At 44.0% G+C, this 27,341-nt stretch overlaps 1 protein-coding gene across 1 annotated transcript; it reads left to right on the top strand.

The window, feature by feature from the left end:
- On the top strand, nt 1-23,365 carry prkd1 (protein kinase D1). The gene is made up of 20 exons (XM_073482926.1): nt 1-130; nt 6,779-6,910; nt 7,008-7,180; nt 7,753-7,776; nt 8,103-8,310; nt 9,474-9,551; nt 9,641-9,842; nt 9,929-10,052; nt 10,682-10,759; nt 10,901-11,068; nt 11,328-11,439; nt 12,884-12,936; nt 15,837-15,909; nt 16,763-16,869; nt 17,369-17,530; nt 17,649-17,747; nt 19,843-20,003; nt 20,253-20,359; nt 22,451-22,536; nt 23,147-23,365. The coding sequence occupies exons 1-20, from the start codon at nt 16-18 to the stop codon at nt 23,363-23,365; spliced, it is 2,481 nt and encodes an 826-aa protein (XP_073339027.1). The 5' UTR covers nt 1-15.
- The last annotated feature ends 3,976 nt before the right edge of the window (nt 23,366-27,341 follow it).

Genomic DNA, 27,341 nt, shown 5'->3' with positions numbered 1-27,341 from the left:
TGTGTTTTCTATGGGATGTACGAGAAGATCCTGCTGTTTCGTCATGACCAGACATCAGACAACGTGCTGCAGCTGCTGCGCTCGGCCTCTCAGATCCAGGAGGGAGACCTGGTGGAGGCCGTGCTGTCAGGTGAGGCAGGCTGGGTGGTGACATCACAGCTGGGTGGGGCGATGACGTCGTTAGCAGGAAACACATTACTATCATTAAGTTTCTCTGCATGCTGGAGCCCCACTTGAACATGTTGTAATTATTACTGTGGTGAGAAATGATCCACATGCACACTCCAGAGTTCAAATCACCAACCAGCACAGGTTTTAAAAGTACATTAACCCTGAGAACCTGCTCAGAAATCACTCAGAAATCAGTCAAACAGGAAAATTAGAATTAATTTCATATAATTCACATCAGATTAGATTGAGCTTTATTGCGACTGCACACAGTGAAACTTAATATAGTTTCGCTTCTAACCAGATTGTGCAAACAGCAGTAAAAGTGCACAAAGAGACGTGTGCAGATAATGTGATTTACACAGTGAACAGTAAAACCACTGAGGTAAAGATGGTCAGAGGTGATGTAACTGTGATATAATATAATATATAATATGTTCAGTATGGACAGAAACCCATAAACACTCTACTAAAATACTTCCTGTTTGTACCAACCACAGCTGCACATACTGTACATCACAACTGGATACATGGAAAGAAAAATACAATTGTTAAATGTCATAGATATTTTTATACTAAGACTCAGAGCGTCCGATCAGCATCTGTGCAGCACTGACACTGTCCTCACATACACACACATTCACCGTGAACAAATATCTACTCTTCTTCATACAAACTGACCTGAAACATTTAAACTTCAACTCACAGGACGGCTGACATGTCTGGATAAGAACATGTAACTGTGTAGATAAAGGGAACGAACAGATGTGGATTTAAAGTGAAGTTGTGTTTGTGGAGTCGAGTGTTTGACTGTGAAGGAGTCAGACGCTCAGCAGGTCACACTTCAGTCACCCACTGACGGATGAGTGTGTGTGTAGTATTAAGTATTTCTACTACTTCCTCTTCACTACATTCAGAATTAAATATAGTTTCTTTGCAACTCTGCAACAAATGAATGATGAGATATTATTATGGATAACGATAAAACTTTATTGATCCTTTGGTCCAATAAGTCTGAACAGACCGAACCTCAGAGAGCCTCTCCAGGTGTCGTCTCGCTGGTTAATTGGTTCAGTAAACAGATGTGTCGGCCTCGTCAAAGAATCCAGATGTTTAATGAAGATCTTCTGTCTCAGTTCGGTGTCTCACTCGTCTGTCTGGCTGCCGTCCAGCTCAGGACTCAGGTGTTCACAACACGCTACGCTAACGGTCTGACAGCTGCTGCTAACCAATTTCCTGCCATTCTGACACCTGTGTGTGTGTGTGTGTGTGTGTGTACATTTGCATAATGTTTGTCTACACACGTGTTTTCATGTGTCCTTTATTTAATGGGTAATTCTTGTTTCTTACCGCTCGTGTTTTCTTGAGCGAGTTCGGTGAGTTTATGTGCAAACGCTGCACGGAGCTGAAGCGACGGGTGAAACTGGAGCCATGACAGAAACTTAAGTGGGAGAGTTGGAGCAGCTGAAGCTGTTGTAGTAAAAGGATATGAAGAGTTATTTGAATGCAGACTGAGCAGCCGGTCTGCAGGATATAATGTCAGCGGTTAATGTTTCTGCAAACCACAGATACGTCCGAGGTCATATCACGTTCACATTTATGATTTATTAGTTATTACAGGCAACAAGGCTGCAGTTTGACACACACCTATTTTTTTTACACCTGGGGATACTTCTTGAAATCGACCTGCAGACATTTCCATCAGTTTTTGTGGCGATCCATCTGTGATCGTTTCAATTAATCAGTGTTTATATTTATTGATATTTCGATACTTTTAAGAACACTAAAAAACACAATAAAGAATGTAAATGTCTGCAGGTGTCCTTAAAAATATCCAGTGATGTGACTCAAACGCGGGTCGTCTGTTTGGCAGCCTGTGATGACTCCACCTGCTGATGTCACCGTCAGCTGAGGATCATAATACTGACGTAAATGTTTGGTACACAAGTCAGCCTCAGACGTATCTGTGGTTTGGAGAAACGTTAATGCTAAAGTTGTATCCTGCAGACCGAGCTGCCTCTCCTCCTCCTCCTCTTCGTCTTTACTCACTTCTCCTTCTTCTTCGTCTCTTTGTGAAACTTTTTTGTTCTTCTTTCTTCCTCCTCCTCCTCCTCCTCCATCGCGTCTACCTCCACTCCGTTACCATCCTGCTCCTCCTGCCCCAAACATCTTTCTCTTTCCTCCCCTGATCATTTTCCACTTCATCCATGTTTCATCAATCCTTCCTCTTCATCTCCCCCACCTCCTCTACCTCCTCTACCTCCTCTACCTCCCCTACCTTCCTCCCTCCTCCTCCTCCTCCTCTGTCAGGATGCTGACACTCAGTCAAAAACACTTTTGTTAACAGCTTTCTGTCAGTCTCGGCGACAGCTCCAAGTGTGGAGGAAACAAACAGGAAATTGACTTAGTGCGGTGTAACAGGCAGCTGCAGCCAAGCGAGCTGATTGGTCACAAACGACCTGTAAAAAAAACATCCTGATAATTCCCCAAACACGCCTGCAGACAGGTTTTTATTGGCTGTGACTTTAAACAGGGAGACGAACTCTGTTGTTTCCTCCTGTGTTTTAATCAGCTCACACGATGACTGAGTTGTTTATGATCCACAGTAAACCCCGAGGAGGTTCCTGTGATTTACTGTTTTCATTAAAGTTTGTGAGAAAGACAAACATTCACATCTAAAAAGCAGCAAACAAAATGAAGCTACAGCGTCGTTCATGTTCACATCTAAGCTCTCATTTTAACTCTGTTTTATACATCGACGCTCCGTGTTTCATAATGAGGACACCAGACAGGTCAGCTGAAGTATGAATAAAGGTAATTAAACCTTTATATTGACCTGCACGATGTTTCACCGCAACACAACCAATGCCAGCGTCATCTTTGACTGTCTGATGACATGAAGTTTTGATGCAGGTTCAACATGTTTCATGAAAGTAAAGACCTTTTTAAGCCTAACAAGTTGAATTCATGTTTATAATATTAGTATCTGATGACCAAAACATGATATTTAATAACGCTGATATAATTAATAGCTCTCCTGGTAAAGAGCACGCCTCATGCAGGCTGCTGAGATTCAGGCTCGGGTTGAATCCTCCCTGTAGTGAAACCTGGCCGTCATAAAATGAAAGTTTTTTTAGACGTCCTTCACCGTCTGCAGCGACTTTGAATTAACGTCTTTTGGATGTTTTATGAAACAAAATGGCAGAACAAAGTACAAGCTAGCATTAGCATGAGCAGTTAGCGGCAGCGAAAAGTCCTCTCAGCTCTCTCAAGTGACATTTGAAAACGTAGTGATGATGAGTTTATGATACTCAGAGAGTTTTTAGGTGCAGAAATGTTTATAGAAGATGTTCAGAGTTTTATTAAATCTGATCTCTGCGCTGAATGTTGATATCTCATAATTAAAGTTTAGTCTGCTGTTGCACAGAGTTACTGAGCTAATCAGCTAAAACATGAATATAATTATTAGACGCCACACCCGGCTGCTGGTTCACAGTTTCTCCACCCGCGGTGTTTGTTTTGTGGTGGTGGGTTAACAAGCCAGCAGCGAGCGCTCCTTAACGCTCCTAATTCCAGCACACATAAACACAGGCATTTATATTCAGACTACCTAGGAAACCCTCACACACACACACATACGCACAAGTCATTTTCTGAAGCATATAATAACAGTTCGGGAGCTTGTTCAGACTTCCAAACGTATGTTGGCCCTCCAAACAAAAGGCATAAACAATAATTTGAATAAATGGAGGTAATTTCCTGCAGCAGAATGTCTAATCAGAGCCGTATTCTGCTGGAGGACCACCGCACAGGGCCGCCGAGTGTTGCTGTGTGTGTGTGTGTGGGGAAGAAAACGAAAAAGGCGAGGGAGATTCAGAAATACATGCAGAGAGAGAGAGAGAGAAAGAGAAAGAGAGCGAAAACGATATCCCAAACTACCCATCATGCCTTGCCAAGCCCTGCTGGCCAACCAAACAAACACTCGGTCCATCTGCGCCCGCTAAGAGCCTCTCATACCTCCCAAACATTTACAAAATACCCGCTAACAACCCATTCATTACTCTTTGTCTCTCCGGTTCTGTTTATCTCCCTCCACTCCTCTCGCTCGCTCTCTCTCGCTCCATCTCTGGCGAGTTGAAGCAGAACTCCACTTTTATTCTATATTCTTCCTCCTGTCAGTGTGTTTGAACACCAGACTACCTCTGATGGAAAGTCGGCTGAAGTTTCGTAGTCCACAAAACAGGATCGGTGCCAGAACTTGGTGTCACAGTAAAGACGATATTTTATCAGAATTTGTTTAAAATCAAAACAAATGTCAAATCATGTGGTTGTTGTCTCCTGTTTGTTGCTGAGGAGTTTGTTGAGTGTTTGTGCAAGAACATCAATTACACCGAATCAAACATTTAATATTTTTGGTGCTAGTTCAGTTAATCCAACAGAGTCTGCAGCTTTATTTAGCTGCTCTTTACAGGTGAGCAACATCCATTCTCACCCGTCACCCGACTGTATTTAAAGGATGAGTTCACCCAAAAAGTAAAATCCAGTCATCATCTCCTCCCTCCATGCTGACGGAAAGTCAGGTGAAGTCCACAAAACATTTCTGGAGCTTCACAGTGAAACAGCACCAGCAGCCGTTACATCAAATGTCTCCACACAGCTCGTCTGCTGTAATCCAAGTCTGCAGAAGCCCCGAGATCCCAAACTGATTTAAAAAGATGTTATTTACACCCTCGATGTTCGGTCGAGCTTGTGCACCCACTTCAGACAGAGTGCATGCTAACACTTTTAGCTCAGCAGCCACAGCAAAGAATTCAGCTGTTAAAAACGTCTTTCCAGATCAGATTTGGTTGTTTTTTCCGTTTTAAATCATCTCCAGCTGCTTCAGCTGTTTAGCAGAATGCTGCAACTCTGTTTTACTGTGAAGCTCCAGAGATGTTCTGTGGAAACTTCAGCTGACTTTCATCAGAAAGGAGGGAGGAGATGATGACTGTGTGTTCGTGCTCTTTCCCACTGGGAAAACTCACCTGAATGTCCTCTCAAGTCGGAGCAACAACTCAGAAAGTCAGAGAAAATTTGGTAAATAAGTTGCAGAGTTGATAAAAGTTAACATGGTGTCGATGGTAAGAAAGTCAAACAGTAAATATTATTTAAAATCACACTTACATTTGTATTAATGTGATTTACTGACAGAGTGCAAGAACCGCTCGAGTCGGTCGTACAAGAGATTTTAAAAGTCACGTTGAAGAACTGAAAGTTTCACTGAAGGTTTCACACTGAGACAGCCACAGCGCTTGTGTTAGAGACGCTGCAGACCTCACAGCTGTTTTCACTTCAGGCTCACTCAGTCCTCAGAAGAGCTCTAATCAGGTACAGAGAGTGAAAACACCTGTGCAGGTCCAACATGTGTCTGTGGAGCCTCAATCAGCCGTCACTGTGTGGGAGTGTTGCTCAAATTACAAAAGGATTTAAAGATAGATGTGATTATATTCCTTAAAACTGAGCTTTCATATCCGCACTCTAATCTAAAAACTTAGACAACGTGTCGTCACGAGCTCGTTGAGACGGCAGAGAAGAACACAAACAAAACAGATGTTCAGAATGATATTGATCCTAAACTGTCTCCCAGCTCGTTGAACCATAACAGAGTGAGAGGTCTTACCTTCAACAGGATGACAGAAACTGGATTAGATTTCAGAAACTGTGAGATTTGAGTTTACTTGTCAGGCCGGTTGATTCCTCTGTGGTGTTGTGGCGTTGTGGTGTTGTGGTGTTGTGGTCGGTCAGCAGGAGCTCGCGGCGCTGCCAGAGTGCCCAACTGGGTTTTTGTGACAACAGCTGGAGGATGTTTATGCTCGGATGGATGTGATGGCCGCGGGCCCAGTTACCCTGATCAGCAGCTGCTCGTCTCTGAGACGATTTAAAAAACATTTTGTAAAATAACTCGGCACCGCAGAGACTTCTGTGTGTAATACTAAACTGTTGTTTTGTTTGCTTTTGGTTTCGTTGCTCGTAAAAGTCTTGAAGAGGGAAACATCACATTTTATAGAATAATGATTTCAGCTGTTTGCACATGAATCTCCAGACAGAACATTTTGGCTTCTAATTTTCTGGTAAACTCATTCAACGGTTACTTAATCGCCAAAGACTCCTTACTTAAAAGTACGACATGTTTTGCTTCAGCTGACATTTTAACTCCTGCTTCATTGTATGAATTTAATCTGACACTTGACATTTTATAACTGCTCAGAGCTTTAAACTTCACTAACATCCCCAAATATTAATCCAGTCACCAATATAGGCTACTTCTTGGAGAAAGTCACCAGACTCCCTTTAAAAAAATGCTCAATTTAGGGAGTTGTTGAGTTAGGAGAAACTTTCTAAACTTTGTGAAACACTGACTCTGACAGTTTCTTCATTATTTGGGCCTTCTTGTTAATTGAGCAGATGTTCTCCATGTGCTGAACAGTGAGATCTCATCTCAAGTGGTCACTCAGAAACATGTTAACGAGCTGAACACCAAAGATCCATAATTTCAAGACTCATTATTTGTTGAATATGAAGATGTTCAGCAGAACTGTATCATATCCTGACATCTTTGATTTTCCTGCAGCGTCGGCCACGGTGGAGGACTTTCAGATCCGTCCACACTGTCTGTTTGTCCACTCGTACCGAGCTCCGGCCTTCTGCGACCACTGTGGAGAGATGCTGTGGGGACTCGTACGACAGGGACTCAAATGTGAAGGTACGACTCACTGATTTATTGTTGTTCATCAGTTTTTACATTTCAGACAAGTCAAATGCAGGTTAATGAAGCCGCCGTTGTCCGTCTTTGTGTCCAGGCTGCGGTCTGAACTATCACAAGCGTTGTGCCTTTAAGATCCCCAACAACTGCAGCGGCGTGAGGAGGCGTCGCTCGTCCAACGTCTCCCTGACGGGGGGGCTGGTGAACCTGGGCCGCCCCCTCTCTGCCGAGCCCTCACCCCCGCCTCACTACACCGACGAGGCTTTACTGGTCAGTGCATTAAAATCTGCAGGTAGATGGTGACTGTTAGTGACTGCTGCTGCGTCCCTTCTGCTTCTGCTCGATCTGCACACGACTGTGGCAGATTTATGATCAAAATTCACTGTCATCTTCAAACAATGGCTCCTTGATATCACACAGAAGTCGACAGAAGAAGCTCCTCATTTCTGTGGTTTCACCGTCTGTGGCCGACAGGTTTTGTTGGTGCTCCAGAGATAATTAACATTTGACTGACGGAAACAAGAACCCTGCAAATGTTCTTAATTATGCACTTGATGGTGGATCAGTTGTTGGTGATGATGGAGGCTAAAGCTAACAGGTCCTGTTTCCTCACCTGTTGATGATCCATGCAGAAGACTAAACTGCAGTGTTAGTAGAGCCAGTAGAGTGGTGAAGGGACAACATATTTCTGTAGCAAACCCTGAAGTTAGCAGTTCTGGTCTTTACTATCACTGTCAGTTGTCCAAAAAAGTACAACAAGATTTTTGTTTTTCTTCCATCAGAACATTCAAACCCGACTCTAACGTCTTTCTTTCTCTTGTTCTCGTCATCTCATCCTCCAGTCTCCAGTCAGTCCCAGCATGGAGGTAAGTCACATCCCTTTTATCACTAATGATGCTTTAAAACAAACTGAGGGAGTCTATCGCTGATGTACTGTACTGCATTAAACTTGTGTCGCATTTATGCCTCTGATTTATTTGTTTTTAACCAAATGACTGTAACAGACGCTTCACAGTCCTGACAGTCATTTCAGAGAGCTCGAAACCCAAAAAAACCTCAGACCCTCAGTGCTCTGAGGTTTGGGTTTGGGGAAAAACAGTCTATAAAAACGGACGTGAATCCAAACATTTTACCACCCGGCTTGTCTCCACCCTGATCTCCTGATCTTTGTCTCCGCCTCTCCTCGCAGCAGAAGAACCAATTAGATTACTTCCCTGGCAGAGAGCGGCGCTCCAGCTCCCAGTCGTACATCGGCCGTCCCATCGAGCTGGACAAGATCTTTCTGTCGAAGGTCAAAGTCCCTCACACCTTCCTGATCCACTCGTACACCCGACCCACCGTCTGCCAGCACTGCAAGAAGCTGCTGAAAGGCCTCTTCAGACAGGGCCTGCAGTGCAAAGGTCAGACGCTCTTCAACCGCAATCAGTTTCAGAGACAGTCACAACATGAAAGAGTTGGACGGATCAAACAGCATCTAAAGATACTTTTCTGAGATCTGTTCGACAGTTTACTGCAACGACAAAGTTGTGTTTTTATCGAGCGCAGTGTCGGCTTTAATGATGTGAAACTGTGTGAAACGTTGTGCAGCCGGGTGTGTCAGAAGTGTCACCAATCAGCAGCGAAGTGCGTAGAAATCACCGTAATTACAAGGCAGTGCACTTGTTCAACACACTACCAGGTCTCTTTCAATACATTTTCCTGTGTTGTGTCTGAACGTGCCCCTGTTCAGTCATGGTACTCAAACATTTGACTCCAGGGAGGTGAGAGAGTCCGTCTGTAAAACGCAACAACAAAACTTTCACCCAATTTAAAGCAGGAGGGTAAAACTACCACCACAGCTAGCAGGCTGAAAACAGCGTTTAATCCAGCATTTTACTGTCTGTACCGGGTGGTTCTTGTTGTTCTGGTATTATTATGGATATTGTCCTTCTGTTAGGTCGAGTGAATAAGTCCTCATAAGATGCTTGTCAACATAAAACAGTCCCTCCAGGATTTCGCAGCCTGAAATACCTGATTTTGCAGCAGCTTTTCTAAAAGATTACAGTGGAAGTTGTGATATTTTTAGGTGATTTTGAAGTTGCAGGAATGAGTTTTGTAGGTAAATGTGAGACGTTTGCCGAGCACATGTCTGCATCTTCAAATCCGGAAACAAGGAAGTGAGTTCGCTGAAGGCAAAGAAAAACTGCTACGATTGGTGGAAATGCGAGGTTGCAATTCACGGTGATTGGCAACAACGCGAAATCCTGGAAGGACTGATTATAAGACATTTACAAGCACTGATATAAATCTGTCAACAGTTCATACACCTTAATAATGCTTATAATTAAAAATATTATTAGTTTATTTTAATTGTTCATCATAACATTACACATAGACTGACAACACATTCATTAAAAAAGTTAAAAAAAAAAAAAAAAAAGCCTGTCTCAAACAGAGAGGCTTCCTGCTGACTCGGTGAATAAATGATGTTTCCAGATGTCTGAACGAACGTGCAGCACAGTGTGAACGGCGGACAGTTACCTGCTGTGACCTGACGCTGCTCTGCTTCCTGTTTCTCCCTCAGATTGTAAATTTAACTGTCACAAACGATGTGCCGCTAAAATACCAAACAACTGCCTGGGAGAGGTTTCCAAAAATGGAGGCAAGTTTCCAAACACACTGAAACCTGAACCTAACACGATCCTAACCTTGATGCTACCGCTAACTCCTCACTTCCTCCGTGTTTTGCAGAGCTCCTGAGCCCGGGGGCGGAGTCAGACGTCGTCATGGTGGAGGGTTGCCTTGACGACCATGACGTGGACAGAGGAGGCGACCTGTTGGACGACATGGATGAAGCTCTGACATCAGAGGGGGGTCTGATGCTGGAGGCGGGGCCGAGCGACCTCTGCGACATGCACGACCCCGACCTGGACGAGTCCAACCGCGCCATCAGGTAGAGAAACACACACACTGAGGACGCACACACACACATATATGCACACACAGGTGACAGGATGTGCTTTGTCCCGCCCCCTGCAGCCCGTCCACCAGTAACAACATCCCTCTGATGCGAGTGGTTCAGTCCGTCAAACACACGAAGAGGAAGAGCAGCAACGTGATGAAGGAGGGCTGGATGGTGCACTACACCAGCAAGGACACCCTGGTACTCACCTGTCTGTCCGCCTGTCTGTCTGTCCACCTGTCTGTCTGTCTGTCCGCCTGTCTGTCCACCTGTCTGTCTGTCTGTCCACCTGTCTGTCCACCTGTCTGTCTGTCCACCTGTCTGTCTGTCTGTCCGCCTGTCTGTCTGTCTGTCTGTCTGTCCACCCAAAAGTCAGACTTATGTAAACATAATTTTCAGCTTTGTTTTCAGTTTGATCTCTGAGGATAAACACGGGGAATATTATCTGTGAACGAGCTTTGTTGAGTCTGTTGTTTTATTTCTCTGATTGTTTGTCGTTTTCTTTTGTTCGTTCGTCGGCCGGCCCGTCTTTTGTTCCGTCTTTTGTTCCGTCCTTTGTTCTGTTCTTTGTAAATAAAGAAGGAAAATGTGCTGAGAACTGGATGTGACATGAAAATTAGCCATATTATTAATAATATCAGCAATATGATTAAATCAGGAACGTTAATGGACAGAAAGATGACTGTCACATGAGAAAATGTTTAAATTCTGACGGTCAAGAAACTTTTTCGGAAGCTTTTGAAACAAAACTCTTTCAGCTCTTTTTGTAAAAGTTGAAAAATGTGATTCTGTCGAGTGACGTCAGTTTCTCTCCTCTCTGCCTCCTTCAGAGGAAGAGACACTACTGGCGGCTGGACAGTAAATGCATCACGTTGTTTCAGAACGACACAGGAAGTAAATACTACAAGGTAAAACGAGTCCGTCACCGCCTCTTCAGCTACGGCTCGTCTGGAGTTTTTGCTCTTTTCTTCGTTGTTGTGTTAAACTTCCACTTCACTCACCAGCGCGCTTCAAGTGAACAAACTTCCTTCATCCTCTCTGGTCTGCAGGAGATCCCTCTGTCAGAGATCTTGTCTCTGGAGCCGGCTCAGACCTTCTCTCTGCTGCCCGATGGAGCCAACCCTCACTGCTTCGAGATCGCCACGGCATCGCTGGTTTACTACGTCGGAGAGAACCTGACGAGAGCTGAATCATCTGTGACCGGCAGCAGCGTTCTGGTGAATAATATGCAGCTCTGTTTATAGACGGGTACATCGGTTCAGGATGTTAAACAGCATCCTCTTCTCTCTCCATCACCGCCTCCGGAGGGTCCGGCTCAGCTCCTCCTGTGATCACTGAGCTGCATCTCCAACTGTGTCATGTCGTATAGAAACAAAAGCTTGTTCAGATGTCCTCAACTGTAAACACGCACAGAAAACATGCACTTAGAAGAAAAGTTTGAACTCAATCTCAGGTAACTTGTCTGACTGGTTTCAGGTGAGCGGGGTGGGACAGGATGTGGCCCGGATGTGGGAGATGGCGATCCAACACGCTCTGATGCCGGCCGTCTCGACAGGAATCTCACGCAGCTCGCACCGCAGCGGACACAGTAAGACACCGGATTTCATTTCCATTTTAAAAGCTCAGTAACCATAAAAGTTCAGACCAATTTTAATTAATTTTATGTCAACGGATCAGTGTTTTTCTCTGTTTGGAGCCTCATAACAGAGCTGAATGTGTGCGCTGTGTGTTCATACGTTCAGAACGACATCTAAAATATTCACATTTGATGGAATAACGCTTCAGTGGAGAGCTGAATCAGTGTGACACTGTCAGACAGACGCTGCGTTTTCATGGACAATCCTTCTTTAATCTGATTTAAATCATCCTGATTAGAGATTTCATTCTATCCGATAATCCGATAAAGATTTGTGTTTCCATGGCTGAAGCTTTAATCATATATAAGTATAACTTTTGTTGTGCAGCGTCTAATCTGCCAGAAAAACAAGAGAGGAAGTTTTGTTTGCAGCTGTCAGCATCCTTTCCACGTGACGTTAGCGTGAATGCAGTAATGCTGCTGTCCTCTTGAGAAGGAACAGGAGGACGTCATGTTCGCCACTCGTCGCTCTCCCGTCAGGCTCATCTTGACTTTTAGCTTCGCCTTCAAACTTCTCCGGTGGTTCTTGATTTGGTTTCAACAACTTGAAGTCTTTTAAGACCTCCAGCAAATAAGTCTTATCAGCCACAGCCCAGGTCTGTTTCTGTGCCTCCTGGAAGCAGCGTCACCTCTGATGTTCCTCCTACCTGAGGCGAGCGTGTGCCGAGAATATATTTATTCCCACCAGAGAGAAGTCTCCTCCGACTGAGGTGTTTAAACGAGGCATCTTTATTCTGATTATTAGAGGAAACGCAGCTGTCGTGGAAGATCAGGATTTTTCCAGCCTTTAAGCAGAGGGCAGCTTTTGCACACCTTAAGGTCGACCTCTGACCGACCTGGAAACCTCAGGAAGAGTTACGGAGGAGGGATCCTCTCGCAGGACGGACACACAGGAAATAGATGTCGCATGTACAGCTTGCAGCCGTCTGCGTGGCGGAGGATCCACCTGGAGTGAAGCTGGACGGATGTAAATGTCATCGTGTGCAGTTCAGACTCTCAGCTCAGGTATTAATGCTCACGATGCTGCCGAGTCCTCCTGCAGTCGCTCAGATCCCCTCAGGGCCGTCGACGCCCACACGAAGCCCATCACAGATATTTCAGACTTCACTGACGTCAAACTGATCATGACTAACGTTTCGCTGCGGTCTCTGACTCTGTTCACCTGAGAGGAGTCTCAACCTCCAGCAGGCTGCAGGCTGTGATAACATTTATTACTAACACGCACAGCTGACACACAGTGAACACACAGGTTAGTTCAACTGAAGCTTCTGGGAGCAAAACTGTTTTTAAAGGTGAGGTGAAATTAATTTGCACCTTTTTTTAAGTTCTTGTTATCTGCGAATATTTAATACTTTCCTCAAGTTTTATGAATTTGATCATATTTGTGTCTCAACAGAGGAAATCTCCATCAGTATATCTGTGTCCAACTGCCAGATCCAGGAGAATGTGGTGAGACACACACACACACACACACACACACACTCACTCACACACACACACACTGTCGTTTAGTGGTGGACGTCTTCATCAGAGGAGTCACAGTCTGTCCTCCAGGAGAAGTTCAGGTACTTGTGTAAAAACAGACTCTGGTAAGAAGTACTGACTCAGCTTCTTTACTCCAGTAAAAGTAATCGAGTACAGGCTCTGACATGTACTCAGAGTATCAGAGTAAAAAGTCTCCCTCTGAAGGACATTTGTGGTCAAAGCTAACTGAAGCTCACGTCATATTAATATAATTCAAAGACTATTAAAGTTAAAGGTAGAGTCAGTAGGATTTGTCCCAGCTGTTCCTGAACGCACCACAAAGATAGTTGATAGTTGAGTCTCATTCCCAGGACGTCAAACAGCCACATGTTGGGTTGGTAAAGCGTCCCGAGCAGCAACAAAGTGAGAACATAAGAAACTCTCTGCAGATACGAGACACTAACACGCCTTTTCTCCCCATTCAGCCTCCCTCTCTGTCTGCTCACGTCTTTGTTTCCTCTCGCTGCGTCTGCCGTGCGTGATGTGCTCTGATAGGTCGACATCAGTCTGGTGATGTTGGGAAGGCGGCGTGCGATGACGCCAAATAACAATAATCCATAATTCACCTCAGATGCATCAAACTAAAGTAACGAGGCTGTTTGAAGCTGTGAGGAGGAGAAAGTTCAGGTGTTTGTGTTCAGATGTAGAGAGGGAAAGTCTCAGAGATACTCAGGTACAGGACAGATACCTGAAACATGGACTGAAGTACAGTAACTAAGTATTTGTACTCAGTTACTTCCCTCCTCTGTTGGTTAATGACTCTGGCAGTAGAGAGCTCGTTAAAGGCTCTCACACCTCCATATGTTCCTCTCAGAACTCATGAATAAACATTTCTCCTAAATTATTTTCTGTCACAACTGAGAAAAGTTGAGAACTTTTATCTGTCATGAATAATAAACTTTCATCACGTGTTACCGACTGAAATGAAAACAGTTAAAACAATATAAATGATTAAACTTTTGTCTGTTTGGTCGTTCAGTTAATTTAACAGAAGAACTGAAGAAGAGACGTCTGAAGCCTCATAAAGTTCATATTCTTTATGAACTTTTAATATCTTTGACGCCCAGTCGTCCTCCTGCAGTTATTTTGGTGAAAGAAACGCAAAAGTAGTGTAACTCATTACTCTATAGGACCGTATTACCTTTAAATGATTGTAACTAGCAATATGTAATATATTACATTTTAGAAGTAACTTGCAGGAGAACAGAAAGTGGTGATTATTGCTTCCTTTAAAGGGCCACGAAGAGAAGAAATTCAAACATGAGATAATAATACAAACTTTTTGTCCATCAGGGAATAAACAAGCTGCTCTCAGAGGAAAATAAGTCCCAGAACACTGTTTGAAAGCTAGAAAGGTGGCAGGGTCCGCCACATATAAACACAGTAAAACAGTATAAAGTGTGTTGTGTCCAGCTTGTTTGTTCAGTCATGAAGACAAAGAGAGTTTGATTATTTAGTTTGTTTAGACAGACGATCTTTCTCTTCTTCCCTGAAGCTACAGACTGCTCCTTTAACTCTCCTCCCTGACGTTCAGACGTCTCCTCGGCCTCAGACTACCTTCCTGTCTGTGCGCCTCCTCTCTCTCTCTCTCTCTCTCTCTCTCGCTCTCTCACCTTTCGTCTCTGTACATTTACATCATAAAGATTTTTTTTTACATAAAACTCTCCTCATGCAAATGCCGCCGCGGAGAACAGCGAGTCCCGTTTCCACGCAGACGCGCTTCACCTCGCCGTCTCCAAGGTGAGCACGTCTTTTCGAGCACCTCAAATGGAGATTACTGTGATTACTCACTCAGCCAAACGGTTTCCATGGCGACGGATGGTAATTAGGCAGCGAGCTTCGGGGAGGAGGTTTATAATATTGTATTTCTGTCCTCCTCGCCGGAGGTGTGATATTAGGCTGTCAGCTAACGGGGGAGAAGAGGGAGACGTGATTGCAGACAAGGAGAAAATATTTAGCAGTTTTGGTGTCAAAGCTGTGGCAGATCACTGACGCTGTGGAGTTACACTGAGGGAGGCGCACAGTGGGTTCTCCTCCACAAAACCCGTCTCTGAGCGGTCCACCAGGTGACGAATTGATCCAATCCGCTCTTTTGTTGAAGCCACTTTCTGTCAGCCGGCTTCACCTGCCTCCACCTCCCTCACACCAGCGAGCGTCTGGCCTCAGGTGTGTTCACAGCGCAGCCATTATAAAACCAGCTTCCTGTTTGTTAAATAAACATCTTTCATCGTCTTCATCTTCATCTAGTTCCATCCTGACTCATCCTCACACAGCCAGAGGGGGGAGTAACTGAGTACAAATACTTAGTTACTTCAGTACATGTTTCAGGTATCTGAACACAAACACCTGAACTTTCTCCTCCTCACAGCTTCAAACAGCCTCGTTACTTTAGTTTGATGCATCTGAGGTGAATTATGGATTATTGTTATTTGGCGTCATCGCACGCCGCCTTCCCAACATCACCAGACTGATGTCGACCCATCAGAGCACATCACGCACGGCAGACGCAGCGAGACGAGACAAAGACGTAAGAAGACGTAAACAGACAGAGAGGGAGGCTGGAACTGAAATCCAACATCCTCACTTATCTTGACTGGATCTGGATCCACTCAATACTTTCTTTTTTTTTCATCGTCTTCACTGCTTGACGACTCCATCTTGTCTCGTATCGTGAATTTTCACATATAAATCAAATAAAAAATGCATCAGACTCAGTTTGCCAGGTTTCTGTGCGTCACATTTTTTATCGTATAGATAAAAATAGGACGTATAGAAGTCCTCCGTGGTCCTGGAGGTGGACTCTGAATCCTTCTTGTGTTTTTCAGGACATCAACTCTGTGTATCAGATCTTCCCAGACGAGGTTCTCGGCTCAGGACAGTTTGGTATCGTCTACGGAGGTAACCTGTCGTCAGTTAACTGTTGTGGTGTAAGTTTGTGGTGAAGCTGTTTCCTGTTTTATTTTGAAGTCCTGTCCTCTTGTGTCGTGTTTTGCTTTTGATTTCCTCCCTTCGTCCTTCGTCTCCTCCTCGTGTCTTAGTGCTTCTTTGTTTTTTGATGCCTGACTTTTGACTTTTGGCCTTCAGACAGCTTATTGTTAAAGCTCCTTCTGGTTTCACCCCGACAGTAACACCATGTCGACATGCAGCATCACTCAGTTATTCAGCAGGTGGAACATTTAAACCTGCTGTAACTTTAATGTTTCAGGGAACAAGAGAAGTTTTTACATGAACTGAAGCATTTTGTCAAAATATTTAGAAAATAAGAAAATTATATAAAAGATTTTTCTCTAAATATTTGGAAAAGAAGCAATATTTTCATAATAAAGTTGTAATATTTAGAAGCAACCTTATTTCATTATTTTATTATTTTCTTATACATAAAAATATTAAATCTGCGTCTAAGACTCTATAAGTTTGTTTGCGTTCATAGTAATAATAACGATCCTGTCAGCTGAGTCCAAACATGACTTGATTTAGTTTATTAAAGATAAAGAAAAAGAAAAGAAAGTAAAAGTAATAATTTAGACAGAAAGGGTTTGAAAAATCTGTAATCTGAATAAATGTAGTGGAGTAAAAAGTACAATATTTACCTCTGAGATGTGGTGGAGTGGAAGTTGCATAAAATGGAAATACCCAAGTAAAGTACCTTGAGTGTATACTTAAGTGCAGTACTTGAGTAAATGTACTCAGTTACATTCCACCACTGCTAACAGCCGAGTGTGTTCCCAACGTTGATGTTCGTGTGTTTCAGGGAAACACAGGAAGTCCGGCCGTGACGTCGCCATCAAGATCATCGACAAACTGCGTTTCCCGACCAAACAGGAGAGTCAGCTGCGCAACGAGGTGGCCATCCTGCAGGTACACACACACACACACACACACACACACACACACACACACACACTCACACACACAGCGGCGCCGCTCAGGAGCCTGTTGGCAGTGAGTGAGACTTCCTGTCGCGAACGACTTAATTACCGTGGCAACACTGTAGGGGTGTGACATCCTGTAATATTCCAGCGCTGCTCAACCTGCAGACGCTGCTGCTGCTGCGACACACACCTGCAGAGCTGCCTGTTCACTTCACCTCCGCTCAGCTCAGCTCTGATCTGATCTGCTGCCAATATCTCCGCTCGTCCCAGAGGTTCAGGTCCACTTCAGTGTCTCTGTTGTTGCTTCTTCTTCAACCAGAAAACTGAAATGTTCTGATTTTAAGCTACTTTATATTCTGCTCCACCACATCTCACAGGCAGACTGCAGTAGTTATAGAGGGAAAGACTTAGACGTTTAGAAACCTAATCCCAACCTGAGCTTTCAGTGAAGATCAGTCCTCCTCCTCCTCCTCCTCCTCCTCCAGAGTCTGCACCACCCGGGCGTGGTCAACCTGGACTGCATGTTTGAGACGCCGGAGCGAGTGTTCGTCGTCATGGAGAAGCTGCACGGAGACATGCTGGAGATGATCCTGTCCAGCGAGAAAGGACGACTGCCGGAGAGGATCACCAAGTTCCTGGTCACACAGGTGACACACACACACACACACGCACACACACACGCACACACACACACACACACACACACACACACACTTGCCATTTGAAGTGTTTTAATCACACTGGTCTGTTTGTGTGTGTCGTCAGATCCTCGTGGCTCTGCGTCACCTCCACTTCAAGAACATCGTCCACTGTGACCTGAAGCCTGAGAACGTCCTGCTGGCTTCTGCAGACGCTTTCCCACAGGTACAGTGTGTGTGTGTGTGTGTGTGTGTGTGTGTGTGTGTGTGTGTGTGTGTTAGCTGCCTTTAACTTCAAATTATTTTTGATTTTAGTTTATTTGTGTTTATTTGTTTAGATCAGACTTTAAGGCCCCGTGTCCACATATTTTTAGGTAAAAAGTGCTGGCTGTGCGCTCAGGAGCGCTGAGATGGAGCTTTTTGTGCACGTGCATCTCGTCTCTATGACAACAATATCTTGACGACCGCCACTGTATGATGGACACCGACCCTTTGTGGTTTACTATCTATTTTTTATTTGACATCAGAGCGAGGAGGATGATGGTGATGAAATTATCCATAGAGACAAAAATACGGTGAATATTATCGCCGAGGCGACGAGAAAGAAAACGAGCCGCGGTTCTGAAGAACTTAGTGTGTGTATTTGTCAGAGGATGAAACAAACAAAACAAAATATCTGTACAAAAATCATAAAAGCAAATCATACATTAACGCCCCAAAACCCTCCACTGAGGACTGACTGCAGTCGTGAAGCTTTCCACACTCACTTCCTTCCATTCTGTCCTGAATCGTACGTAACGCTTCTTTCGAATTAGAAACTATGAACCTCTCCTTTGAATTTGTTTCCATATTGACTAATTCAGTCTGGAGCAGAGAAAGTGTTAAAGCAGAAGATCCTGTTCAGGCTCCCGAGCCGATGGAGGAGAGGGAGAACGGGTGTGCAGGTGGGCGGAGAGGTCAGATGATGGTGAAAAGGCGGGAAGGCGGAGGTTACAGCGGGGCAGGTGGGAGTGGGCGGATCTGAACCGACGGGAGGAAAATGTGATGATACAAAGAGAACAATGAGCGACGCAGACGGTCCATTAGCCGTCAGTGTAACTATCAGCAGCTCTCTGCAGTTCTCAGTCTCCTCTCCAGAAATAGCTGTTTGTGTCAGACTGCAGTGATGCATCGGGCCGGCTGCCTCAGGATTCCTCTCACACTTTACGTACCGCGGATCATCTGCAGAGCTGCTACTCCTGCTAACACATCAGGAAACAAACACAGCTGAACGTCTTACACATGAAACCCAAACCCCCAAAACACTGACTGCAGGCGCTGACGGGCTCATGTTTGTTAGCTTCAGAGCTAACGTCGTCTGACCGGCACGCTGGCTTTCGTTTTCTGATTTTAATTGATTCTCCAAACCCAAACTTTTGCATCCAGACTTCAGCGAGGCCGAGCTCACACGGCCGACAACAGAAAATCAGCTCATCTTTGTCCATTTTGTGTAAAAAGAAAAAAACATTTTCCAACGACGCCAAATCTTCCGTATCCACGTGTTGAATCTTGTTTATCGAGCAGGTGTATAAATAAAATGGTAAAAACAAGATATTTTGGTTCAGCATCGGAGCGATGTGTTGATTGACAGCTGATGATGTGACAGGAGAAGATGTGCTGTCGCAAAGTGAGACGGGTCCAGGTACGGTGGACGGACGTGTCAATCAAGGGAACAAATCTGAAAAACAACAACAATGCTGCTGCAGGTTCGAGCGACACTGACGCCTGGACACCGGGTCGGTCCGCCTCCGTCTGAATCTGCACCTGAATGAAGAGCGACGGCCTCGATAGCGACGGCGTCACCCAAAATAGACGAGCGGAGAGCGGCGCCGACTGAGGAGGACTGATTCATCACAACACGTCCGCGAAGCGAGCCAGCGTTTCCCCGATCACTTCCATCTTCCTCCTGAGTGTGTGTGAATCATCCGGCACAGATAGCAGCCAACAGCTCTTCACTGTCAGCAGCTTCATCACACTCGCCCTCCATCCAAACACCGACTGCTGCTGCACAGCCAACAGGAGGACGGATTCAAAATGTATCATTCAGATTAATTAAGACTTTCCTCTGACCCGTCTCCTCCCTGCTGCGGCTGTGACGGGGAAAAATATCAAATATTACCCACAACTTAAATTAGTTAGAGCTGCGAGGACGGACGGTCAGGAGCAGATATCTGTCAGTGTCCGTGGTGCAGTGAACGAGCCGGGCAGATCCTCAGAGTTTAATCTTAAATCAGCCGGAAATTGAAAGTCGTATCTAACCCACCTCCGTCCTCTCGTTCCAGGTGAAGCTGTGTGACTTCGGTTTCGCTCGGATCATCGGTGAGAAGTCGTTCAGGCGTTCGGTGGTCGGCACGCCGGCGTATCTCGCTCCCGAGGTCCTGAGGAACAAAGGCTACAACCGCTCTCTGGACATGTGGTCGGTGGGCGTCATCATCTACGTCAGGTAGGACGCTCGTGTGACGGCTGCACCAGCGTTTTTCTTTCTTTCTCTCACCTTTGATTGTTCACTTCCTCGTCTGTTTCACGTCCTGACTGAAATTTAACAAACAAAACACTGAAACAGATGAAACCTGAACTGCTGTGACTACAGTGAAACCGTCGCTGGGCCACAATCATTCACTGACTTACAGGTGAAATCTGTCGTGTGCTTTCTGTACTTCATATTAAACTCCTTGTTTTCGATGCTCTGCAGTCTCAGCGGGACGTTCCCCTTCAACGAAGACGAAGACATCAACGATCAGATCCAGAACGCTGCCTTCATGTACCCTCCTCATCCCTGGAAGAAGGTTTCCCAGGAGGGTACGTAGACATCATGTTATAAAGCCTGAGGCCTGCAGAGGCTTCCTGTACCAACAGATATAAACAGTGTGAGCGTCCCCCGTGAGGCTGATCAAAGATGGACGCTCCGTCTCTGCTTCCTGTGGTTATTTTTTGTCCTCAAACATCAGCCGGGGTTACTTCTTGCCGCTGCAGCTCGATACCTCCGACACGTCCTTGAAGACGTTTCGAGCTGCTCTCTGCTGCTGCGTGACTCACTTAGTTGTCGTCATTGTCTCTAAATGCGTCCGCCTTGTGTGTTGGCTGGATTTGTCCTGTTGACTACGAGACAGATTTAAATCAGCCTGACTCACTCGCTCCTCGGCCGGATCCCCAAGGCGCTCTTAACCTCCCCTCCACCTCCTCAATCCCGCCACCGGCGACTTGAGCTGCCGCTTCAGAATAAATGTTGTAAAAGTCGTTGCTGTCAGCCGCGGGAGGATTAAATGTCAGAGAATAAACTCTTAGTGCGTCAACAAATCTGCATTTTCAAAGATCACTTTAACAGGAGACACTTTAAAGAGCTTCTGTTATAGAAACTCATTTTCTCCTCTGCCCACGAGCAAACATGAGTCAGCTGTCCTCGGTGAAGACGGTAAAGTTAGGGCACGCTGAAACTTCACGATGTCAAACGACAGGTTTTGTTTCAGGAGCGTAGAATCAGCTTCCACCACAGAAACATGGAGCAGGAAGCAGTTTAATCTGATGTTGAGATGGTGAGAAGCGCCTCATCTATTGATCTATTTTCTTCCACTTATGGATTTCCAGCTCCTCAGGAGGGATCCTGAGGCGTTCCCAGTGTTATCCCTCCACCGAGTTCTGGTCAGGCCCAGAAAGCCTCTAAAGAGAGGCGCCCAGGAGGAATCCTAATGAGACGCTCGAGCCAGCTCAGCTTGTTTTTTAATGTTTGTGTTGGATGAGATCAGATGATTTTCCTGCTCCGGCTGCACAATAACCTTTTTCTCTGTTTGCCTATCTATTGTTAATATTGCTGACTTTGTTCTGCTGTGCAGCCCGAGTCGGCACCAGGTGTTTTATTTTGTAAGCCTTCATTCTCAGCTTGTTACATGTGAATGTTTCCTGGTTTCTTTCCTCCTCTGAGGACAAAACGAGACATCTGAGGACATTTTTCACCATTTTATCAACCAAAAGTCTCGTCGATTAATCCAGAGAAGAATCAACAGACGAACGACAGTTAAAATAATCGTTAGTTGCAGCTTTAGTTTCATGTGCACTTACGTTCAAAAAACCCTTAATAAATGATTATAAAAGTTATTAAATAAACTAATAGAGGAGGCTGCAGCATGCCGAATTTAAAAGACGGTCTAAATAAAGAAGAGTTTGTCAGAAACAGCCTCACAAAGTCTCTCTGGACTCAACACTCACAAAGTTGAGTGATTTTTAAAGGGAGTCTGGTGACTTTCTCTCCCTCTCCCTCTCCCTGCTGTTGTTGATGCTTTGACCTCAGTATGTTCGTGTTCGAGTGCAAACCCTTCTCAAAATGTTGTAAATTATTTGTTATTAACGATTAGATAATAAACATGAAATGGTAGAAAACATCGCAGCAGGAAAAATGTTCATCGTCTCAGGAAAACCAGCCTGAGAGCTGCAGCTGTCCCACTCTGAGCTCTGAGCTCTGAGCTCGGGTCGGACCGGCTGACGTCGCCGTCGTTCCGCCTCATACCAGAGCGGGTCATGTGACTCCTCTGAGGAAGAATGAGGAAGGGATATGTTGGGCGCTGGGAGGCGGTGAGAGTCCGGGCCGGCAGAATCGGGTGGTATTCATGTGGTGGTCCATTCATGTGCATAATGCCAAGCGATGGAGGCCCCTGTAGGCCTGAGGGGCCCCGGGGCCCCCGAGCTGTTCAGACCGCTGACCCCTGAAGAAATGTTAACATCATGTTAGCTTTGCTCATTAGCCCCGGCTGGCCCCTCACCACAGGGGGGCCCCGACTCTACATCCCCCTCCTCCCCCCTCCGTCCTCCTGTTACGACCCTCGCTGACATTTTCTCATCACTTCCTCCTTTTCTTCTTCTTCTCTGTTTCTTTCTTTCTTTCTTTCTTTCTCGCAGCGATCGACCTGATTAACAACCTGCTGCAAGTGAAGATGAGGAAGAGATACAGTGTGGACAAGACGCTCAGCCACCCCTGGTTACAGGTCAGAGCTCCATAAAGTCGACGAGTTATTGTTTATTATTTCTGAATCTGTTATATTCATAGTTAATTAAGTATAAAAGAGAGAGAAGCAAAGAATATTAGAAGTGAGACGATTAGTCGAATAATCTGCATTTAAAATAACTGTTGGTTGCAGCTCTACAGGTAATGCCATGAGGCTTTTATTGAATACAAGCAGCTCACATTTTAGTCGTTTACAAAACTTTTTTAAAGATCACGAGATGACAACCGAGCAAACTCCTTCTGCTGAGGAAGACCCTGAGAAACGAAGGAGTCTCCAGAAATATTACAAAAACTTAAGAGCTGAGATTTCTTGTGTTCAAGTGAACCGACTGTTGTTCCTCCTCTTCTTTGCTTACGGGTCATAAAGCGGGTCGGGTCGAGGGTTCTGAATGTTTCAAAGATTTCCAGCTCTCCGTCAAATTTCTGATTTTGCGTCGTGTGAATAAAAAACACCAGAAAGTGGAGCGATGGACGAACCAGTGGACGTGGTGATCCTTCGTGAGCCCAAAAAATAATTTCCGATCAGAAGAAAAATCAGCTTCTGTGTCTGTGGACTGTTTGTTTGAGGGTGTGTTTGTTTTCTCCACCAGGACTACCAGATGTGGCTGGACCTGAGAAACCTGGAGTCCCGGATGAACGAGCGCTACATCACCCACGAGAGCGACGACCTGCGCTGGCACCACCACGCCCAGCTCAGCGGCCTCGACTACCCCGTCGTCAACGGCCCGCGCTGCGACGGCGGGCCGGAGCGTTACTCAGAGCAGGAGGAGGAGCTGGAGACCCTCAGCGAGAGGGTCAGTGAGCTCTGAGGACGGGAGGCGTTCGGCCTCCGAAAAAACTGCAGCAGTAACAAAAATAAAGAAAGCACAAATTAAAATAAGTGAGGAGACGTTTTAACGTTTAAAATCGCAGCCCGTTCAACCCAGAACATCGTTTTTAAGGATATTTGGAGTTTAAGCTGTAAACCCGCCTGCTGACTGTGGAAGTGTGTCGCATTCAAAATCTTTGATGAAACTTCTCATAATTACTTCGACCGTATCTCACGATTATGAGAAAAATACCTCGTTAGCTTCATAATTAGCTTCAGCTACGAGCTTTGCAAGATCCCTGAGGTCCTCGTCTTGCTTTTAAAGTATCAGGACAACGTGATCTTTTTTATGTTGAAGATAACACGACATCTTCATTATTATGAAGATTTCAACATCATTTTTTATTTCTTGAAAGGATTCTTTAATTACTTTTTTGCGTGATTATGAAGTCAGGATCTTTAATCATTTGATCTTGAACTCATGAGCTCCTTGTTTTTAATTTGATCTCAGATCAGTTTTTTGTAATTATGAAGCAAGAATGTCTATTTTCAAAATGTAACGGATGTTTTATGACGTGAACGCAGTTTTCAGATTCTTCTATTGAATCGTTCCATTTTCCTTCAAATTTTACATTTGTGTTGAATATTTTATGGCAGAATACGACATCCTTGTTTGATAATTACAGATTAAGGATCTCACAATCATTTGATCAATGATCAGGTGCTTGTTTCGTAATCAAAAATTTTATAACAAACGATTTATTTCTCCAGCTGGGTGATAATCTCTTTTAATTATTTCATCTCGTAACTCCATAACTTCAAAATAAAATGTATAATTCTGTGGTTATTGCGATGCACGTCCACAGTTTTCAGCCTGGACTCAAAGAGTTTTTATCAGGTCGGCTTCTTCTCTTCGACAATCAGAAAACTAAAGATGTAAAAACACAAACTAACTCGTTCCTCTCGTGCGATCATCACTTTTCTATATTCAAGACTTTGCACTTGTCAAATTATGGAAATAAGCCACGACTTTAAATTAAATCTTGAATCAGAGAGGCGGATCATTTATGAATATTTAAATTGTTTAAAGACATAATTTTCAAATTCTTCTATTGTTATGGTAGATATTTTTTTTTAAGTTTGGCCCTCTTGGCCACCATACATTTCACAACAACTGTCCTTTCATTTGACCTCATGTAGAATAAATGTTTTAATGCTTAATCAATAAAATCATTTCTATATTAATCAACAGTGAAAAAAATCCAAACTGATGAGCAGCAAGCATCATCAGACCTGACAACATACATAACTCTGTGTGAAATATTAATTCTTTAAAAAAAAGTCTTCTGTTTATGTAAACAAACAGTGTAAACACATGTAGTTCCTGATGTTTTCTGTTGGGTAGCGATGAAATGTTGGAGGTTTCATTCCAAAAGCTGAAATCCAAAATAACTGACGAACAAATCGACTGCATCCATTAAAAACAATCCACGTTAACGACGAGTACTCTGGTGTTTTAGTACCTTTTTGTTTTCTGAAAATGGATATGTAGCATTTTGGAATGAAAATCCTCAATTGCTCAAAAACAAACAAACAAACAAACAAACAGTGCCAACAAAAACCAAAAACCACAAGACGTAAATGTTTCAGTTTTCCTGTATTTTTCTGTTTCCGCAGTTTTCCAACACTGGCAGAAATGTTTGGATGTTTTTTTCATGTTTTTAAAATTCTTTGTGTGATTTTACGTCACAAATCATTTCAGGCTGTCTGAACGTAGCAGAGTTTTACCAGCTGTGGTTTGAAAACAAAATGGCCGCGTGTCACTTCATCTGACGGCGGCTGAATCTTTTCTCTGAGAAAACACGTTTAAATTACTGACACCTGAAATCTCAAATCATAACCAACGGCCTGGTGTGTCTGTTGTTTCGGTGCGCCTGATGCTTGCATGTCTTCTGTAAATAATATGAATTTTGTTTCTCAGCTCATTTATTGTAGCCCAGATACATGCTGCTCTCTGTATGGGATGTAACTTTTCCAAAATGTGTTGCATCTTTTTCAAAAGATTTCGCCTCGCTAGCCTTTCGGATGTTATACATTATGGGACACTCAGCTAGCTTTGGGTCGAAAGCTGAACGTTGACGTGAGCTGAAGAGAATGAAGCTGCAGAGACGCTAACTCTGCGTTATCACGACGCCGTGACGGCTGTGACCCGCCAACAACGAGCCAGCTGACTGTCAGTTACAAAACGTACTAGCTTTGCTCGCCATCTTGTACAGAAACCACAGACAGAACGGCAGCTACTGCAGGTTAGGTTGAGATTATGATTACAGTACATTAAATAAATTATTTGGATAAATTATACTTTTATGCTTTGGAAAACAAAATGCTACGCTTCCACAGGTAACCACGCACTGCCACCAGATGTTTTTTGTTTTATCTTTATTGATCAGCTTATAGAAATATACCCAAATATATTTTGAATACTCACATTTACAAAAATGTAAATTTTTACAGCTCATACATAAACATGAAACAAACATAAAAAGGATAACAAAAAAGAAAATATAATACAAGCAGTGGGCCAGGACTGGCACAGTGGCTCAGTTTGACCCACCAGAGGTTTCCAGCAAGAAGAAAATGTAAATTAACTGTGAATTATTGATTATTAATAAGGTGTTAATATTTAATGCATCTTAACATTACAAGTGGCGCCTGCTTTTGGCCTGTTTCCCACCATTAAGTTCAAGTTTTGACCCTTTAAATGAAAAAGGATATATTCATTTATCTGCTTCGACCTCCTTTCTGTCTTTTCTCATCATCATGTCGGTTGTTTTGTGATCTGGACGAACAGTCCATCTTTCACTTTTTTTGTGAACAGTTTTTTGTTTTGTTTCAGCGTTTCTTTGTGAACGTGGGAATATGAAGCTCGTTAAGTTGAAGTAATCACAGTCCCCTCTGGCTTGCCGTATTTCTGGCGTCCACGCAGTAAATACTGAGTTGTTTCTCGTCGAACATGACTTCAGACCTTGTTCCAAATCATTTGTTACTTTGACACTTCAGCAATCAAATGTTCAGCTTTTTCATGTTCCTCCTACAATCTTTTTCCACCAGAGCACATGGTGGGCGGCTGTAGTGATCACTGCAAATTAATTTTTTAAAGTTTGCAGTTTGCTGGCCTCTGTGCAGCTCAGCGGACAGTCACGGTTCAGAAAAGGCCTCCCGACACGCTCGACTGGACGTCTGTTTACCGATAAGCAGGGCAAAGATGAAGTGCCACATTTTGAACTCCTCCCATACAGAGACAAAGGAGAACAGCATGTATCAGGGTTATTACATTATTATGATACTGCCATAGATCTGAAAAATAAGGGCTGTTCCTCTGAAGCCTCCATGGCCTTGTCTTCTTCGTGCCTCTCTCTCGCTGATCAATGCTTCTGACGTTTCAGCTTCACCTGAACAGAAATGTCACCTGTCTCATGTTTCTGTCTGAAGAGGTGACTTATCAAGCATTTGTTAAAAAAAAAAAAAAGTTTTGTAATTGTGTGTACAAATGGTCCAAAAGTGCTTTGTGTGTGTTAATTATTGCAAAGAAAGTGTAGAGGACTGAAAGTACAGGAGCTTGGTTGTGATTATCAGTGCAGCTACAGTTTGCTACTGAAGGTGTGAACAGGAAGTAAGGAAAGGTGAGGTTATATCAGGTGACCAGGTAACATTAGGACTCATTTCCCACAGACTGGATGCCTTTCTCAAATAGATCACGCCAAGCTTGAGCTTGTGTCCGCGAGGAGTTGAACTCAGGAGTCCAAACTCGATCCTCATAATTTATATTTATACTAAACAAAATCATATATCATACACCACACTGCAAGTATTTGATTTATTTCATATATATTTATAAATATGTACTTGGGTGTGGTGCGATGTGCAAATAACACAAATGCAATGTTGTACAATAGAAAAATTAAGGTTAAAGGTGC

Source organism: Pagrus major, chromosome 16 (genome assembly GCF_040436345.1).
Source record: "Pagrus major chromosome 16, Pma_NU_1.0".
Lineage (NCBI taxonomy): Eukaryota > Metazoa > Chordata > Actinopteri > Spariformes > Sparidae > Pagrus > Pagrus major.
The sequence above is the reverse complement of the archived record's forward strand: the minus strand, read 5'-3'. Positions and strand labels throughout refer to the sequence as shown.

Coding starts and splice junctions, on each gene's coding strand:
- prkd1 (XM_073482926.1), top strand. CDS start 16: ATGTACGAGAAGATCCTGCTGTTTCGTCATGACCAGACATCAGACAAC. Junction 131..6,778: donor GGTGGAGGCCGTGCTGTCAG/GTGAGGCAGGCT, acceptor ATTTTCCTGCAG/CGTCGGCCACGGTGGAGGAC. Junction 15,910..16,762: donor GTTTGGTATCGTCTACGGAG/GTAACCTGTCGT, acceptor CGTGTGTTTCAG/GGAAACACAGGAAGTCCGGC.